The sequence below is a fragment of the Triticum dicoccoides genome, chromosome 2B, assembly GCF_002162155.2.
Source record: "Triticum dicoccoides isolate Atlit2015 ecotype Zavitan chromosome 2B, WEW_v2.0, whole genome shotgun sequence".
In the NCBI taxonomy this organism is placed as follows: Eukaryota; Viridiplantae; Streptophyta; class Magnoliopsida; order Poales; family Poaceae; genus Triticum; species Triticum dicoccoides.
Window position 1 is genome coordinate 502,017,701 of NC_041383.1, and position 20,367 is coordinate 502,038,067.

The 20,367-nt window shown below is 45.2% G+C and overlaps 1 protein-coding gene across 1 annotated transcript; it reads left to right on the forward strand.

Annotated features, from left to right (window-relative positions):
- The first annotated feature begins 2,684 nt into the window (after positions 1-2,684).
- Positions 2,685-6,642, forward strand: LOC119364483 (galactose mutarotase-like). The gene is made up of 6 exons (XM_037629961.1): positions 2,685-2,819; positions 3,734-3,950; positions 4,039-4,088; positions 4,380-4,503; positions 4,605-4,712; positions 5,855-6,642. Exons 2-6 carry the CDS (start codon positions 3,764-3,766, stop codon positions 6,502-6,504), a joined length of 1,119 nt encoding a protein of 372 aa, XP_037485858.1. The 5' UTR covers positions 2,685-2,819; positions 3,734-3,763; the 3' UTR covers positions 6,505-6,642.
- The last annotated feature ends 13,725 nt before the right edge of the window (positions 6,643-20,367 follow it).

Here is a 20,367-nt window from a genome sequence, read left to right on the forward strand (position 1 = left end):
ACTTAGAAACAAATAGTACGATAACTTTGACCCTTGATTTTTTTGTTGAAAACATACTCTGATATTTTTTGTCTAAATAGCATGATAGTATAGGCTCCCAGTCCTGATAACTTAGGTACAAACACCACAATAACTTTGACCCGTGAATTTGTTTTGTTGAAAACATACCACTAATAACTTTTCGTGTAAATAACATGATACTATATGCTCTCGGACATAATAACTTAGGTACAAACACTACGATAACTTTAACCCGTGAAAAAAAGTTGTTGAAAACATACTTCGGTAGGATCTGTGTAAATAACATGGTAATATAGGCTCCTGGACCGATAACTTAGGTACAGACACCACGATAACTTTGACCGGTGAAAAAAAGTTGTTGAAAACATACTCTGATAATTTTTGTGTGTAAATAGCATGATAATTTATGCTCTCGGTCCTGATAACATAGGTACAAACACCACGATAACTTTGACCCATGAAAAAAGTTATTAAAAACATACTCCGGTAGGATCTGTGTAAATAACATGGTAATATAGACTCCTGGACCTGATAACTTAGGTACAAACACCACGATAACTTTGACCGGTGAAAAACATTTGTTGAAAACATACTCTGATAACAAATAGTATGATAATTTAGGCTATCGGTCCATATAACGTATGTACAAACACATGATAACTTTGATCTATGAAAAAAAGTTGTTGAAAACATACTCCGGTAGGATCTGTGTAAATAACATGGTAATATAGGCTCCTGGACCTGATAACTTAGGTACAAACACCACGATAACTTTGACCAGTGAAATTTTTTGTAGAAAACATACTCTGATAACTTTTTTTGTGTAAATAGCGTGATAATTTAGACTCTCGGTCCTAATAACGTAGGTACAAACACCATGATAACTTTGACCCGTGACTTTTTTTTGTTGAAAACATACTCTGGTTGGATCTTTGTAAATAATATGGTAATATACGCCTAGCAGTGCTGATAACTTATTTATACAGATGTTGAAATATACGTCGGTAATTTCTGTGTAAATAAAATGGTAGTTTTTGAATGACAAACATCATAACTTACGTTCAAAAATCATGGTATCTTAGACATTAACATTTTAAGAACATGATATTTTAGCATGATTAGCCTGATAAGTTTGGTGTGAATTACCTGATAAATTTAGCACGGTTGGCCTGGTACATCTAGCATGAGCAGTCTTGCTTCAGTTAACTCAAACATAGTTATATGTATAAAAATTAGATTAGATGTCAAACGGCAAATATGCATATAGGATTCGTTAGTCTAGTTGGTTGTCAGAGATAGCTTTGAAAGGGGATGTCTTACGTTCAATTCCTGCTTTTTACACATTTTTTTCCAATGGAGAAGAAACTAGAGGAGGAAAAAACACAGAAAACATGCGCCGGTGGGTTTAGCGATCACGAAGGATTAGTGATCGAGCGGGGGGGATGAGAAGAAAAAAACAGAAAATGTACGCTTGTGGCCTCGTGGGATACGATCAAGCAAGTGGACTTAGCGATGGTGGGAAAGATCGTTTGGATCTATCCTTATAAACCAAAGGACGTTGGTAACTGCCACACGTGTAGCAGGAAAAGAGACGCACCACACGTCTCTAATACAAATAGATTGCCACGCGAATCTTTTTGGATTTTCAGTTTTTAAAATGTTTTATCTCATAAATGAAAAATCTGATTAAAGATCCGTTTTCACCGTTAAATCCCTCGCGACGAGATCTTCAAAACTAGATCTCATATCGATATATTTCGGTGAAATTTTTTTTTGGTTAAAAGTTGTCATGTCTATTGTACATGAATTGCCATGATATTTACACTGAAGTTGCCATGATATATTTCAACTATTTCCTTTTACATTTAAAAGTAAATTTTAACATATTATAAAATAGAGAATTAAAAAACTAAACCTGCCATGCACCATAAAATAAAATTGCCATGATACATGCACTTAAAATTGACATGGTTTAATAAAAAAATATTTTCATGGTCAAAGTATTGGAATTGCCATCATCAAAAAACTAAAGTTGCCATGATCTACAAACTAGAATTGCCACATGGCAACTTTAGTTTAAGCACTATGGCAACTATAGTGTAAACATCATGGCAACTTCTGGGAAAAAAAAATCGTCAAAACATATCAACATGGGGTCTAGTTTTGAAGATCTCGTCGAGACGGATTTAATGATGAAAACGGATTTTTAGTTCGCTTTTTTATTTAGAAGATAAAATATTTTAAAACCGAAAACCAAAAAGATTTCTGCTGATATCATCTATTCATAAGTGACAAAATGAGTGGTGATGAAGGCGTGTGGGCTATCTGCAAACGCCCACACGTGTGGGCGTTAGTTTTTCCAAAACCGAATATTTGGACATTTTCACGGTCCATTAATATTATACTATCAAATATCAATATCTATACTATCCACGTAATGAAATTTTAATCGATATCCTACCTAATATTAGCGTGCAAAAATCAGCAACGGGCTACGGTTTTCCAGTGAACGGCCGGGAACGCGGCCCTCGAGCCGTGTCTGTTTCCGCATTCTGTTTGGGTATCTGGGATTATCTCCCGGCCCATTACACTCCCCCAGATCGAAAAGAAAACACACTATATAATCCAGCAACGTGCGGAAAACATCCAGATCCCGATCTAGCGCACTCCACTCCCCTGAAAAAACAAAACAAACAGTGCGCGCTCCACTCCCCGTCACGCGACCCGGCGACGAACGGCCGCGCCCATCGAGCGCACCGCCGGCGCCCTCCCATCCCCTCTGCCGGGCCTTGTTGCCGGTAAGCTCCTCCCGTTCTTCCTCTTCCGTTCCGTCTCCGGCATCGCATTCCTTTTTGTGGTAGAGCTTGGTGAGGTTGAGCGCTTGGATACCAGTGAGCGAGGCAGGCGCCAGAGGGGGCTTGGTAATTAGCAGGGGCTGGAGAGGAGTTGTTAGTTTAGTTCCTGGCTAATGGCTATGGTTTTAGGAATCTTATCCTCGGGTGAGGAGTTGTGGGTGTGTGGATCGAGTACTCTTCGTGGGTTTCTGCTTCCCTGGCCTCACTGTTGTGGGAATTTTCTCGTCTCCCTGCCTGACCCTCTGACGAAGCAACTTCTTGCGGCGTGCACCAATTCATCCCTGCAAAACTGATCTGTACAGTACATTGTTCCATATATATGTAGGCAAAAATGAAGAAAATACGTAGAACTGGAATTTTCTCCTTCTCTGCAATTATGACTTGCCAAGTTGTCATAAGCTTTCGGAGTTCTGCTCCATCCTTTTATAAGAATGTAATAATGCGAAGAAAAAATTGTTGCGGCTTAGATCAATGCAGCTTTTGCCACGGTGGAGATTTTTTGCCACCTATGCATTACTACTCGAATCCTTAAAAACTGCTGTAATTTGCTGCGACTACAATGGGGACAACCTTTTCTGGATCGCTTGAGATGCTGTCACTGTCATCAGCTTCAACCACAGGTACTACACATAACGATGAAGGCATCATTCTCTGTCACCCGAAGGTGTCAGCACATGTGCTCGTGTCTGAATTATTTAGTTGTAATTATTCTTCATGATGTACTGCTAGCAATCTCAATTGATCTACTTGGCCAGTACTCGGTATTTCCTATGCATGCTCGAGTAGCCAACTAACCACACATACCTCCTCTCTGCCCTTTCAACCTGCAAACCACTAAACCACTCTTCCGTTAGTAGTGCTGTGCAACGTCTCCGTGCGACAAGCCAATGATGGCCAGAGCTGCACTTCTTCCTGTTGCGTTGCTGCTGTGCCTTGCACTGGCCGGCAATGTTAATGCTACACGGAAGTCAACGGCCGGATTCTATGAACTCAAGAACAAGAAGGGCGATTTCTCCATCAAGGTCACCAACTGGGGCGCTGCCCTCGTGTCTGCCATTGTCCCTGATGGCAAAGGTATGGCTACTTTTTTCTTGTCTCCAAGAGCCCGTATGCTTGTTTGCGTCTTGTTGCTCATGAGGTGAAACCTTTTTCTTTTATGTAGGGAACTTGGCTGATGTTGTCCTTGGGTATGACACTGTTGCTGAATATGTTGTAAGTTCATGAGTTACTCTGTTTTCACTGTTTGAGTATATATTGCTCTACTCTTTTCGCTTCTATGTTTATTGGGTGGTGATATGTAACACACACAAACGCACACACTGCTTCATGAGAAAAAAAGTATTACGGAGGCGGAAAAGGTAGGAGGAAAGTTTCTCCTGGACGTGATATGTGTTGAAATATGCAATGCAGCTTTAACTATGTATTTATGTTACATGCATTATCCAAAGTTCCAAACACATCTAAATTCAAAATCACTGTTTTGTGTGCTTGTCTCTTCATCAGAATGGCTCTGCTTCATTCGGAGCGACGGTTGGGCGCGTAGCCAACAGAATCGCCAACGCCCGCTTTGTTCTTGACGGGAAAACCTATCACCTCCTCCGTAACGACGGCAACAACACGATTCACGGCATGCTTCATACTTCACTTTGATTTATTTTTCTAAACTCCATGCATAACGATATGATAAGATTGATAAGTTTGATCCCCATCATCTTGCTGCTTGTTTAGGAGGCCCCAAGGGGTTCGGCAAGGTCATTTGGACGGTGAAGGAGCATGTGAGCCATGGTGACTCCCCATACATCACCTTCTACTACCACAGCTTGGATGGAGAGCAAGGTAACTAAAATGAAGTAAAATTGCCAACTTTTTGCTCATTGATTAATCTTATGAGACCATGGTATGGAATTTGGTGAATCCAAGAAATAAAATTTGAAAAGCCCTCCCAAATTTGCTGAAAAATGCATCCTATACGGTTTAGGCGTCCCTTAGTGAACATCCTCTGTTGATAAGGGGGTCCTATTCCCAAGCGGCTTGCGGCTAAAAGTGTTTGGGTTATGTGTATCTTTCGAAACGGCCACCTCCAAGGAGCCATTTGGGTTGTGCACCAACTTCACAAATGCCTCTCTGTGCGTTCGTTTCCAAGTCAGTAACACCTACAATTGAATAATCTTCTATTTTGGCTAGCAGATGAAAATATCGACATCGACATAGTTTATAATATGCAGCGCAGAAACTTTCAACATAAGCTCATACATTCATAATTTCCCCACAGAACATTAACATATCTCAGTTGATCTTCATATCCCAGAATATATCAAGTTTTGTTTTCTTAGTTGTGTTGCCTCCATGCGTTCTTTGCTACAGGAGCATTCTTTGTTATAGAGAGCTTCAAGCATTTAACAAAATAACAGAACTAATCACGCTGGTAAACAATTAACCAAATTAGTGAAAACAAAATTGGAATGAAGCATATATAAATAAGACACAATGATTAACAGATCGGCTAGGGGATCAACCTGAACTAGGGTGCAAATCGACTACGGCAAATGCACACATGTCTGCTTGGGCTAAGCTCGAGGCCGGTGCATATTGTGCCGACGTCTCCTCCTGGGGGGCACTGTGGCTCCTCAGGTGAGACCAGCCGGGCACTGCCACTGCTTGGTATTGAGGGGTTTTGGGTTTGCGCTGAGGAGACGGCGTGCCTCCGGCATCCGCGTAACTGTAGCCGGTTGGAGTGCCACCTGCATGCCACAACCCAACTCTACATGACACCGCGCCCTCCGAGTAACTAACGCTAGCCGCTTCCATAGCCAGCCCTGATCTAGACGAGGATGACTGATGATACTGCATCACGCCGTGACAGTTTGGGACGAGCTTTTGATTTTTGTCATTTCTGTATTAACGTACGTTGAGTCGCAACTGTACTATAGGGCTGATTTGCACTTGTTTCTAAGGACAATCATGTTTGGGCAATGCAGGATTCCCAGGTGCTCTCGACGTGTACGTGAAGTACCAGCTCTCCCGCCCGTACGACCTGAGCATCCGCATGAACGTGACTGCGAGGAACAAGGCGACGCCGGTGAACCTCGCGAACCACGCGTACTGGAACCTGGCCGGTCACGGCAGCGGCGACATCCTCAAGCACGAGCTCCAGATGTTCGCCTCACACTACACGCCCGTCGACTCATCCATGATACCGACGGGCCAGGTCGCGCCCGTGGCCGGCACGATGTACGACTTCGGCAGGCGGATCCCCGTGGGCACCAACATGAAGATCGTCCCGGGCGGCGGCGGCGGGTACGACATGAACTACGCCGTGGACGGGCAGCACGGGCAGCAGAACGCGATGCGGCCGGTGGCGCGCGTCCGGGACCCCAAGTCCGGGCGGGCGTTCGAGCTGTGGGCGAACCAGCCCGGGGTGCAGTTCTACACCGCCAGCTGGCTCATCAACGAGAAGGGGAAGGCCGGGAAGGTGTACGGGCAGTACGGCGCGCTGTGCCTGGAGACGCAGGCGTACCCCGACGCCGTCAACCACCCCAACTTCCCGTCGTCCATCGTGAGGCCCGGCCAGGTTTACAAGCACGACATGGTCTTCAGGTTCTCCTACCAGGCTACCTACGACGCGTGAGACGTAGTGCTTGATCATCCGTCGTTTCTTGTGGACTGCCGTAACATGTTGGTAGCTTGTGTAATAAGGTGTGGCATTGGGACGAAGACATGAGGTTGCTGTCATTTGACTGCGTAATAAAATGCCGCTTCAACTGGAGTATTGTGCCGAATGCTTTTGGCAACGAACGCTGCTACACAGACGACAAACATTGGACGATTTGCAGACGATGTAGCACAGGAAGCCGTTCACGTGAAAAGCAAAACTGAACAACACCGTTCGATCCAACATCGTCCAGCTATCGGCCAGGGTACTGTCGTCCGTATAGTAGTTTCGTTTGGCAACTTATGATCGTGCAAAGTGGATCGCATATTCATATGGAAAACTCAGTCAGTCTATTGTGCAAGTATCTTCAAACGATCTATGACTAATCAACTTGTTAGTTCCATTCAGTGCCTCCTCTTTCTTCTGTCTTTAACGTATAAACCAGTAATCTGCTCTTGTTTTTTGGTTGAGAGGGCGATAGTGTACTGGTTTGCTCGTGGGTTGAGGCCAAATACTGGGCATCGTGGAGGCCCGGGGGATGGGCAGGCCAGCGCCTGCTTCCTTACTCAGTCATCCTGGTTGGGCGTGGCGCTAGGCACTATGAAACAAGCACAAAATATAATCGAGAGAATTGATCGCGCCTTCTTTAGGCCTAGTTCTTTGAGCTTTTGATTCTTCAGAATCAGATTCTGCAAACTGCGCACGGAATATGCTGTCCGGTTCTTTTCTGATATTGCAGTTTGAGATTATGTGATAAGCTGTGTGCTGAAATGTTTGTAATATCCCTAAACTGAAAATGTGTGTTGAATTGATAAGGGCATCTCCAATGCTAACCCGTAAATTTGCTCCGGCATCCGTCTGCGGACACCGATGGAGGCGGCCATCCAACACTGCCCGCATATATTTCAAAAACTTTTCAATAACAGGACGAGATACATACAAACACGGCGGATTTTCATATAAATCTGACGAGATTCATGCAAGCACGGCGGATTTTTATTACGTTTCGAACATTTAGGACAAAAAAAAAGAAACCAGGCCCTAAACCTATCCTACGGCGACGACCGTCGTCCACTTTCTTTGTATTCCGCATCAGTGACCGCACCCTCTATCTGCCATCTCCATGAACGGTGACAGGGTTCAAGACGTGTGAAGTGAAGGTGCGGTCTCCGGTGATGAAGAGTAGAACATGAGAGACGGACCGGCCCACTTGGGACATCATGCCATGCCGCCTCTCATGCCCTACTCATTCTCGAAGGAGTCCGCGACCTATCTGTCGCCGGCGCCGGTGGACGTGAGGTCGATGATGGGCGTGGACGGTCACTGTCCACATGCCACATGCGCCCCCGAAAGTTGGACGGAGGCATGTAGAACGCGCAGCTGGCAGTCGCGTCCACGTCCGGCTGCTTCAGAACTTTGTTGCGAGCGGCATGTGTGGCCTCGTAGAGCGTGCTTTGCTTCGCAACAAAGTTCGGGTTCGCCGTCGCTGTGGCGGTCATGGCCTACTTGCTTGTGCGCTCACCGTAGATTTGGCCCTCCGCTAGCCGATGCTGCTCGAGGAGGAAAAGGTTGTACCTTTGCTTGACCCGCGCCTGCTGAAACACCGACATAGGAGCCGTTGCAGGCTGCTCCTTGTCCGCCATGACGGCATCGTAATTCGCATGGACCTGCTCCATGGTCAGACCGGCATGCACGGGCGCGGGGTCCGGCGCCGTGTCATCGTCAGAGCCCGTGGGGTCATCGTCGGAGACATCAGGCGAGCTGGTCGGCATGCCCTGCTCGATCCGCCTGGCACGATGGGACTGCTAAGCAGCTGCAAGGGCGGCCACCTCGTGCTTATTCTCCGGTGATAGACTGTTCCACAGAGCGTTCCTACTCGCGATCATGTCGGTGTGGAGCAAAGGAGAAGGATGTGTTGTGATGTGGAGTTAGCCGGGTGTGGCCGCTTTTAAATAGCGGATTCTGGTGAGGCCAAGCATCCGGGTGCGTCAGTGCGTGGTGTCGGAGTTGGTTCCTTGGCTGACAAGCCTGCTTAATGGCGGCATATGGACGGATGGGCATTGAACACACCGGGGATGCGGCGCGGGTGTCTCCCTCGACCGGTGCTACACTTTAATGCCGGCACCAATGAGAGGTCACGTCCGCTCTTGGCCGGCGTCATTACGGAGCGGCCGCTCTACAATGTCATGAATGTGGGAAGCTAGTGCCAGGTGGGAATGCACGCAGGCGATGGAGGAGGGTTTTGGGTGGACCAGGATGGTCAGACGAGGGCATGGAAGCGGTCCGAACGCCCGCAAAGCCCCCCCGCCCCCACTTTATCTCTTTTTTGCGGAAAATCATGTCCGAACCGCCGAGCGGACTAATATAGGCCCGCGTTGGATGGCACAACACGTCCGGGCCGCGTGGTCCGGACGTATGCGAGCGGTTTGAGGGTCAGCATTGGAGATGCCCTAACACTTCATTGTTTTGAACAATTTCTCGTCGAAGATGAGATGAAAACAGTTTATGAATATCATAGAGTGCTAAATATTACAGCAAATAAGGTTTAAAAGTTTCCTTTGCTACAAAAGGGGGTCAACTACAAATAGAATGCCTGTTCTCAAGGTACAAGACTGGTAGCAATAGCCTCACGTGTTATGGTCATGGTACCATCTATTGGGAAATGTAGTAGAAAACAAAAAAAAATCGTCCTATGATCACCCAAGAACACTATGAAGATGCGATAAACGATTTGGATCAGATCGTCACTGACTCCCAGTTGCAGTGGAAGATGACGAGTCGGTGTAGATCGTACTTAGAGTCCCTCAAACCGTAGATGAACGATCCACGAACTGCCCACGAACAATCCCTCGAACGGAGGACCGAAAGCACAGCCTCTTCATAGATTGCAAGCGTACGGTCTTCACGATCAGGCAACGCTTCACCGTCCAGATCTAATCGTCATCGGAGAATTAGATGGAGGAGATTAGAACCACATTGGGCTTCTAATTATGAGGATTAGATGAACTAGATCTAACTCTAATTGGAACAACTAGAACTATTATCCAAAAGGCAGAGTAAGGTCGTCCTAACTTTTATCTGTCATCCTACCACCACATCCAAAAGAGGGTGTAATCCTATACCTCAAGTTGACCATCAGCATGAGAGGTTAGCATATATTGAATCATCAAAATATACAAGCCAACAACAGTTTTCATCATCAGCATGAGGGGTTAGCATATACCAACTTATCAAAGTATACATGCCAACAACAATTTTCAAACCCTAGCTACCAAAAAATGTACATCATCATCGTCGATCATCATGCACGTTGTCACCACCACCAGAAGCAATAGTAGTAGTAGTGCTTGATCAGCTAGGTCCTAAGCCAGAGTATCCTATGGGCGTCCCCAACGAACCCAACACCATGTGCCATGTTATCCAACAGGTGACTAGAGCAGCCATCAGAGCTTCCGCGCTGAAGCTACCTTGCTCCATGATGACGATGTACAAGTCAGGGTGTATGTCGACAGGCTTGCTCTCCCTAATGGCGTCACCACCTCGGTGACGTTATCATTCATGCTGCTAAATACACTCAACTCCTCCATCAAGCCACCCCTCTTCCTCTTCCTATCAAGCATAGGAACGCGATCAACAACCCATCAAGGATGATGGTCTCTGACTCTTAGGTGTCCGGATAGTCATGAATAGGCAAACCAAGCAGCTCACTTGAGCCCATGGCATGATTGCTGATAGCCAACCCATAGGAGAAGATCCCCTGCATCTGCGAGTAGTTCTGGACGAGTGTGTTGAGGAACTCTACGTCCTTGGGGTGGTCCTAAGAAAGAAAGTGATTGGCATGTTAGACAAGCTTAAACAAGTGGTATGTGAGCTAACTGCGGTGTTGCTTTGGTAGTGCCATGACTCCAACATGATCGTCTAGGTGTCCTGATAACATTGTGCGCCGCTAAGGTCTCTGAGCTTGGATACATTTTTTTTTGAACCAGGATTTAACCCCTTTCCATTGCAATGAATGGAAATACAGCAGTTCCAGAAACATGTTCAGGGAGAAGGGAAAAGGGAAAAGCGAGTTCAAGCACTGCCAGGAAACCCACCACATTCGACCAACCTGAGCTTGGATACATGGATTCATCTGGCTCTCCACTTCCCGATGTGATTGTAGACCCGGGTCAAGGTGACCTCTTGGCCATAGAACTCGAACACATGTTTGGTAACATAGTTCAAGTCAACCTCCTTGAAGCCCCTGTCAGTTCTCACCCAATTGGTTGTGATCTCACACGGCTTGTTAATCATGAAGGTGGACATGAATAGTTGCTATTCCATCAAGTCCCCCCTCCCAGACAGTTTTGTCTTCCCGGCCTTGATGGTTGCCTTATGTGCAGCAACAGAAGAAGCATTAGACACACCCAAGACAACAGAAACATGCTTTACGCCTAGAAGACCTACCGAAGACATCTAAATCCAATGGCATTTGCTCCTCGGTCATAGGTTGGGATTTCTCCACATAGGACGGCAGGAATTGGCTCTCAGACAAGACAATGGCCCGATTAAACTCTTGCCTGCTCATGTCCTACAAGCGTTAGCATCATGACTAGTGAACATGTGTTGGGGAACGTAGTAATTTCAAAAAAATTCCTACGCACACGCAAGATCATGGTGATGGCATAGCAACAAGAGGGGAGAGTGTTGTCCACGTACCCTCGTAGACCATAAGCGGAAGCGTTAGCACAACGCGGTTGATGTAGTCGTACGTCTTCACGATCCGACCGATCCAAGTACCGAACGTACGGCACCTCCGAGTTCAGCACACGTTCAGCTCGATGACGATCCCCGGGCTCCGATCCAGCAAAGCTTCGGGGATGAGTTCCGTCAGCACGACGGCGTGGTGACGATGATGATGTTCTACCGGCGCAGGGCTTCGCCTAAACTCCGCGACGATATGACCGAGGTGGAATATGGTGGAGGGGGGCACCGCACACGGCTAAGGAACGATCCATAGATCAACTTGTGTTTTATGGGGTGCCCCCTGCCCCCGTATATAAAGGAGGGAGGGGGGAAGGTGCGGCCGGCCTAGGAGGGGGCGCGCCAAGGGGAGTCCTACTCCCACCGGGAGTAGGACTCCCTCCTTCCTTGTTGGAGTAGGAGAAGGGGGAAAGAGGGGGAGAGGAGGAAGGAAAGAGGGGCTGCACCCCTTGTCCAATTCGGACCAGAGGGGGGCTGCGCGCCTCCTTCCTTTCGGCCTCTCTCCTCAATTCCCGTATGGCCCAATAAGGCCCATATACTCCCCGGCGAATTCCTGTAACTCTCCGGTACTCCGAAAAATACCCGAATGACTCGGAACCTTTCCGAACTCCGAATATAGTCGTCCAATATATCGATCTTTACGTCTCGACCATTTCGAGACTCCTCGTCATGTCCCCGATCTCATCCAGGACTCCAAACTCCTTCGGTACATCAAAACTCATAAACTCATAATATAACTGTCATCGAAACCTTAAGCGTGCGGCCCTACGGGTTCGAGAACTATCTAGACATGACCTAGAACTATTCTTGGTCAATAATCAATAGCGGAACCTGGATGCCCATATTGGCTCCTACATATTCTACGAAGATCTTTATCGGTCAAACCGCATAACAACATACTTTGTTCCCTTTGTCATCGGTATGTTACTTGCCCGAGATTTGATCGTCGGTATCCAATACCTAGTTCAATCTCGTTACCGGCAAGTCTCTTTACTCGTTACATAATGCATCATCCCGTAACCAACTCATTGTCACATTGCTTGCAAGGCTTATAGTGATGTGCATTACCGAGAGGGCCCAGAGATACCTCTTCGACAATCGGAGTGACAAAACCTAATCTCGAAATACGCCAACTCAACATGTACCTTCGGAGACACCTGTAGTACTCCTTTATAATCACCCAGTTACGTTGTGACGTTTGGTAGTACCCAGAGTGTTCCTCCGGTAAACGGGAGTTACATAATTCTCATAGTTACAGGAACATGTATAAGTCATGAAGAAAGCAATAGCAACATACTAAACGATCAAGTGCTAGGCTAACAGAATGGGTCATGTCAATCACATCATTCTCCTAATGATGTGATCCCATTAATCAAATGACAACTCTTTTGTCCATGGCTAGGAAACATAACCATCTTTGATAAACGAGCTAGTCAAGTAGAGGCATACTAGTGACACTATGTTTGTCTATGTATTCACACATGTATTATGTTTTCGGTTAATACAATTCTAGCATGAATAATAAACACTTATCATGAAATAAGGAAATAAATAATAACTTTATTATTGCCTCTAGGGCATATTTCCTTCAGTCTCCCACTTGCACTAGAGTCGATAATCTAGTTCACATTGCTATGTGATTTAACACCAATATTCACATCTGCATGTGATTAATACCCATAGTTCACATCATCATGTGATCAACACCCAAAGGGTTTACTAGAGTCAATAATCTAGTTCACATCGCTATGTGATTAACACCCAAAAGAGTACTAAGGTATGATCATGTTTTGCTCGTGAGAGAAGCTTAGTCAACGGGTCTGTCATATTCAGAGCCGTGTGTATTTCGCAAATATTCTATGTCCACAATGCTCTGCACGGAGCTACTCTAGCTAATTGCTCCCACTTTCAATATGTATCCAGATTGAGACTTAGAGTCATCTGGATTGGTGTAAAAGCTTGCATCGTTGTAACTTTTATGACGGGCTCTTTTATCACCTCCATAATCGAGAAACATCTCCTTAGTCCTCACTAAGGATATTTTTGACCCATGTCCAGTGATCTACTTATTAGATCAAAATTGTATTCCTTTACCAAATACAGAGCAAGGTATACAATAGGTCTTGTTCACAGCATAGCATACTTTATAGAACCTATGACTGAGGCATAGGGAATGACTTTTCATTCTCTTTCTATTTTCTGCCGTGGTCGGGATTTGAGTCTTTACTCAATTTCACACCTTTGCAACATAGGCAAGAACTTTTTCTATGACTGTTCCATTTTGAATTACTTTAAAATCTTGACAAGGTATGTACTTATTGAAAAAAACTTATCAAACGTCTTGATCTATCTCAATAGATCTTGATGCTCAATATGTAAGTAGCTTTACTGAGGTCTTTCTTTTAAAAGAACTCCTTTCAAATACTCCTTTATGCTTTCCAGAAAAATTCTACATCATTTCTGATCAACAATATGTTACTCACATATATTTATCAGAAAGGCGGTAGTGCTCCCACTCACTTTATTTTAAATACAGGCTTCACCGCAAGTCGGTATAAAACTATATGCTTTGATCAACTTATCAAAGCGTATATTCCAACTCTGAGATGCTTGCACCAGTCCATAGATGGATCGCTGGAGCTTGCACATTTTGTTAGCACCTTTAGGATTGACAAAACCTTCTGGTTGCATCATATACAACTCTTTTTTAAGAAAATCATTAAGGAATGCAGTTTTGACATCCATTTGCCAGATTTCATAAAATGTGGCAATTGCTAACTTGATTCGGACAGACTTAAGTATCGATACGAGTGAGAAAATCTCATCGTATTCAACACCTTGAACTTGTCGAAAACTTTTCGTAACAAGTCGAGCTTAGTAGATAGTTACACTACTATCAGTGTCCGTCTTCCTCTTGAAGATCCATTTATTTTAACATGGCTTGCTGATCATCGAGCAAGTCAATCAAAGTCCATACTTTGTTCTCATACATGGATCATATCTTAGATTTTATGGCCTCAAGCCATTTCGCGGAATCTGGGCTCATCATCGCTTCCTCATAGTTTGTAGGTTCATCATGGTCTAGTAACATGACTTCTAGAACGGGATTACCGTACCACTTTGGTGCGGATCTTATTCTGGAAGACCTACGAGGTTCGGTAGTAACTTGATCTGAAGCTTCATGATCATCATCATTAACTTCCTTACTAATCGGTGTAGGCATCACTGGAACTGATTTCTGTGATGAACTACTTTCCAATTTGGGAGAAGGTACAATTACCTTATCAAGTTCTACTTTCCTCCCACTCACTTCTTTCGAGAGAAACTCCTTCTCTAGAAAGGATCCATTCTTAGCAACGAATGTTTTTCCTTCGGATCTGTGATAGAAGGTGTACCCAACGGTTTCCTTTGGGTATTCTATGAAGATGCACTTCTCCGATTTGGGTTCGAGCTTATCAGGTTGAAAACCTTTTTCATATAAGCATCGCAACTCCAAACTTTAAGAAACGACAGCTTAGGTTTACTGCTAAACCATAGTTCATACAGTGTCGTCTCAACGGATTTAGATGGTGCCCTTTTTAAACGTGAATGTAGCTGTCTCTAATGCACAACCCCAAAACGATAGTGGTAAAACCGATAAGAGACATCATAGATTGCACCATATCCAATAAAGTGCGGTTACGATGTTCGGACTCACCATAACATTGTGGTGTTCCAGGTGGCGTGAGCTGTGAAACTATTCTACATTGTTTTAACTGAAGACCAAACTCGTAACTCAAATATTCGTCTCTGCGATCAGATCGTAGAAACTTTATTTTTTGTTACGATGATTTTTCCACTTCACTCTGAAATTCTTTGAATCCTTTCAATTATTTCAGACTTATGTTTCATCAAGTAGATATACCCATATCTGCTCAAATCATTTTGTGAAGGTCAGAAAATAACGATACTTGCCACGAGCATCAACACTCATTGGATCGCATACATCGGTATGTATTATTTCCAATAAGTCAGTAGCTTGTTCCATTGTTCCGGAGAACGGAGTTTTTAGTCATCTTGCCCAAAAGGCATGGTTCGCAAGCATCAAGTGATTCATAACCAAGTGATTCCGAAAATCCATCTTTATGGAGTTTCTTCATGCTCTTTACACCGATATGACCCAAACGGCAGTGCCACAAATAAGTTGCACTATCATTATTAACTTTTCATCTTTTGGCATCAATATTATGAATATGTGTATCGCTACGACCGAGATCCAACAAACTATGTTCATTGGGTGTATGACCATCGAAGGTCTTATTCATGTAAACAGAACAACAATTATTCTTTGACTTTAAATGAATAACCGTATTGCAATAAACATGATCAAATCATATTCATGCTCAACGCAAACGCCAAATAACATTTATTTAGGTTTAACACTAATCCCGAAAGTATAGGGAGTGTGCGATGATGATCATATCAATCTTGGAACCACTTCCAACACACATCGTCACTTCACCCTTAACTAGTCTCTGTTTATTCTGTAACTCCTGTTTCGAGTTACTAAACTTAGCAACCGAACAAGTATCAAATACTCAGGGGCTACTATAAACACTAGTATGGCACACATTAACCTGTATATCAAATATACCCTTGTTCACTTTTCCATCCTTCTTATCCACCAAATATTCAAGGCATTTCCGCTTCTAGTGACCATTTGCAGTATAATCACTCAGTTTCAGGCTTTGGTCCAGCTTTGGGCTTCTTCCCGGGACTGACAACTTGCTTGTCATTCTACTTGAAGTTCCCTTTCTTTCCCTTTGCCCTTTTCTTGAAACTAGTGGTCTTGTCAATCATCAACACTTGATGCTTTTTATTGATTTCTACCTTCGTTGATTTCAACATCACGAAGAGCTCGGAATCGTTTTCGTCATCCCTTGCATACTACAGTTCATCACAAAGTTCTACTAACTTGGTGATGGTGACTAGAGAATTCTGTCAATCACTATCTTATCTGGAAGATTAACTCCCGCTTGATTCAAGCGATTGAAGTACTCAGACAATCTGAGCACATGCTCACTACTTGAGCGATTCTCCTCCATCTTTTAGCAATAGAACTTGTTGGATACTTCATATCTCTCAACTCGGGTATTTGCTTGAAATATTAACTTCAATTCCTGGAACATCTCATATGGTCCATGACGTTCAAAACATCTTTGAAGTCCCGATTCTAAGCCGTTAAGCATGGTGCACTAAACTATCAAGTAGTCATCGTATTGAGCTAGCCAAACGTTCATAACGTCTACATCTGCTCCTGCAATAGGTCTGTCACCTAGCGGTGCATCAAGGACATAATTCTTCTGTGCAGCAATGGGGATAAACCTCAGATCACGGACCAAGTCCGCATCATTGCTACTAACATTTTTCAACATAGTTTTCTCTAGGAACACATATAAAAACATAGGGAAGCAAAAACATAGGGAAGCAACAACGCGAGCTATTGATCTATAACACAATTTGCAAAATACTACCAGGACTAAGTTCATGATAAATTTAAGTTCAATTAATCATATTACTTAAGAACTCCCACTTAGAAAGACATCTCTCTAGTCATCTAAGTAATCACGTGATCCAAATCAACTAAACCATAACCGATCATCACGTGAGATGGAGTAGTTTTCAATGGTGAACATCACTATGTTGATCATATCTACTATATGATTCACGCTCGACCTTTCGGTCTCCGTGTTCCGAGGCCATATCTGCATATGCTAGGCTCGTCAAGTTTAACCTGAGTATTCTGCGTGTGCAAAACTGGCTTGCACCCGTTGTAGATGGACGTAGAGCTTATCACACCCGATCATCACGTGGTGTCTGGGCACGACGAACTTTGGCAACGGTGCATACTCAGGGAGAACACTTCTTGATAATTTTAGTGAGAGATCATCTTAAAATGCTACCGTCAATCAAAGCAAGATAAGATGCATAAAGGATAAACATCACATGCAAGCAATATAAGTGATATGATATGGCCATCATCATCTTGTGATTGTGATCTCCATCTCCAAAGCACCGTCGTGATCACCATCGTCACCGGCACGACACCTTGATCTCCATCGTAGCATCATTGTCGTCTCGCCAACTATTGCTTCTACGACTATCGCTACCGCTTAGTGATAAAGTAAAGCAATTACAGGGCGTTTGCATTTCATACAATAAAGCGACAACCATATGGCTCCTGCCAGTTGCCGATAACTCGGTTACAAAACATGATCATCTCATACAATAAAATATAGCATCACGTCTTGACCATATCACATCACAACACGCCCTGCAAAAACAAGTTAGACGTCCTCTACTTTGTTGTTGCAAATTTTACGTGGCTGCTACGGGCTGAGCAAGAACCGTTCTTACCTACGCATCAAAACCACAACGATAGTTTGTCAAGTTAGTGCTGTTTTAACCTTCGCAAGGACTGGGCGTAGCCACACTCGGTTCAACTAAAGTGAGAGAGACAGACACCCGCCGGTCACCTTTAAGCAACGAGTGCTCGTAGCGGTGAAACCAGTCTCGCGTAAGCGTACGCGTAATGTCGGTCCGGGCCGCTTCATCTCACAATACCGCCGAACCAAAGTATGACATGCTGGTAAGCAGTATGACTTGTATCGCACACAACTCACTTGTGTTCTACTCGTGCATATGACATCTACGCATAAAACCTAGGCTCTGATACCACTGTTGGGGAACGTAGTAATTTCAAAAAAATTCCTACGCACACGCAAGATCATGGTGATGGCATAGCAACAAGAGGGGAGAGTGTTGTCCACGTACCCTCGTAGACCGTAAGCGGAAGCATTAGCACAACGCGGTTGATGTAGTCGTATGTCTTCACGATCCGACCGATCCAAGTACCGAACGTACGGCACCTTCGAGTTCAGCACACGTTCAGCTCGATGATGATCCCCGGGCTCCGATCCAGCAAAGCTTCGGGGATGAGTTCCGTCAGCACGACGGCGTGGTGACGATGATGATGTTCTACCGGCGCAGGGCTTCGCCTAAACTCCGTGACGATATGACCGAGGTGGAATATGGTGGAGGGGGGCACCACACACAGCTAAGGAACAATCCGTAGATCAACTTGTATTTTATGGGGTGCCCCCTGCCCCCGTATATAAAGGAGGGAGGGGAGAGGTGCGGCCAGCCTAGGAGGGGGCGCGCCAAGGGGAGTCCTACTCCCACCGGGAGTAGGACTCCCTCCTTCCTTGTTGGAGTAGGAGAAGGGGGAAAGAGGGGGAGAGGAGGAAGGAAAGAGGGGCTGCACCCCTTGTCCAATTCGGACCAGAGGGGGGCTGCGCGCCTCCTTCCTTTCGGCCTCTCTCCTCAATTCCCGTATGGCCCAATAAGGCCCATATACTCCCCGGCGAATTCCCGTAACTCTCCGGTACTCCGAAAAATACCCGAATGACTCGGAACCTTTCCGAACTCCGAATATAGTCGTCCAATATATCGATCTTTACGTCTCGACCATTTCGAGACTCCTCGTCATGTCCTCGATCTCATCCGGGACTCCAAACTCCTTCGGTACATCAAAACTCATAAACTCATAATATAACTGTCATCGAAACCTTAAGCGTGTGGCCCTACGGGTTCGAGAACTATGTAGACATGACCTAGAACTATTCTTGGTCAATAACCAATAGCGGAACCTGGATGCCCATATTGGCTCCTACATATTCTACGAAGATCTTTATCGGTCAAACCGCATAGCAACATACTTTGTTCCTTTGTCATCGGTATGTTACGCGCGGGGCGGCCGAGTGTACCTCTATGCTCGACTGCTTATTTTCACATACTTGCTTAGTACTGGTTATGTGACTCCGAAGTCCAACTTCCTTTTTTTCGCATATATCATTCACGAACACCATGTGTCGTTCTTCATTTCGAGTTTGCATCGGTCCTCCGTGGCTGCAACTCAGTCAAAACACTACACTTCCGTTTTATTTTAGCCAGTATTCCAACAAGTTCAGTAGGATTTCTCGCTTCGACAAGTGCGAACGAATCCTTCACTCTTTTAAACTTTTGCTGGTCAACCAGCAAGCCCCTTGCACTCCCAGCGGGTGTCTATGGGTGTTATTCACACAAATCATTTCAGCACGCATCAAATTTCCTCAAGAAATTATTGTGTTGACTTGTGCCATTTTTTACACAAGTTACCGCGATCACTCGACGGCCCTACGCGCCAACTTCATCGCTGCTCGGACTCGGTCTCCATACTGGTCCTAGCGCACCACAACACTGACTTTGTCGCCCTGTTGATTTCAAACACGTCCGGCCAACCCCTCTATGGAATTCTCTTCATCGTATCAATGATATAGACCTCGTCGGGCATGAGACAGATAAGTCCCTTTCATAATTAAACTTCACACTTCACTCTTTTGCGAGTTTGCTTCTTCCGAGCATCACTCGGAAGCTTCTCCTCATCTTTACCCAAATCCGACTCGATGAATTACAAATCATCCATTCAAAACTATATTTCTCATATTCCGACATGTCCGTTGTCGAAGCCTGTAGTATGCTCGGGGGCTACGCCGCACTCGGGGGCTGCATCTCATTTGGAATGACACTCTCCTAAGTGGTCGAGTACTTCATCACCAATCAGACCCTTCACTTCAACAAGTACATTCGATCCGTCACTGTGACAAATTTCATAATCACCCAGACACTCTGCGTGCCATCTTCGTTCCTACTCAAATTCAGTTGTCGCACTGGTCTTGTTGCGCCACAGCCACACTACACCGACCTTGTCGCTACATCAGCTTCAAAAGCATCTGGCTAACTCCTTCAAGGACCATTTTTGCCACTCAGCTGGACACTTAGTCCTTCACTCGGCCGCCCCACGCGTTGCCACTCGGTTGTGCGCGTCTTCACCACTCGGCCGCCCCGCGCGTCGCCACTCGGTTGTGCGCGTCTTCACCACCGGCCGCCCCGCGCGGCGCCACTCGGTTTTGCACGTCTTCACCACTCGGCCGCCCCGCGCGTCGCCACTCGGTTGCGCACGTCTTCATCACTCGTCCGCCCCGCGCGTCTCCACTCGGTTGTGTGCGTCTTCACCAC

Excerpts from the sequence above, each read along its gene's own strand:
- LOC119364483 (XM_037629961.1), top strand. The coding sequence starts at position 3,764 with ATGATGGCCAGAGCTGCACTTCTTCCTGTTGCGTTGCTGCTGTGCCTT. Across the intron at positions 4,089-4,379 it reads ACACTGTTGCTGAATATGTT|AATGGCTCTGCTTCATTCGG; the intron begins GTAAGTTCATGA and ends TCTCTTCATCAG. Across the intron at positions 4,713-5,854 it reads CAGCTTGGATGGAGAGCAAG|GATTCCCAGGTGCTCTCGAC; the intron begins GTAACTAAAATG and ends TGGGCAATGCAG.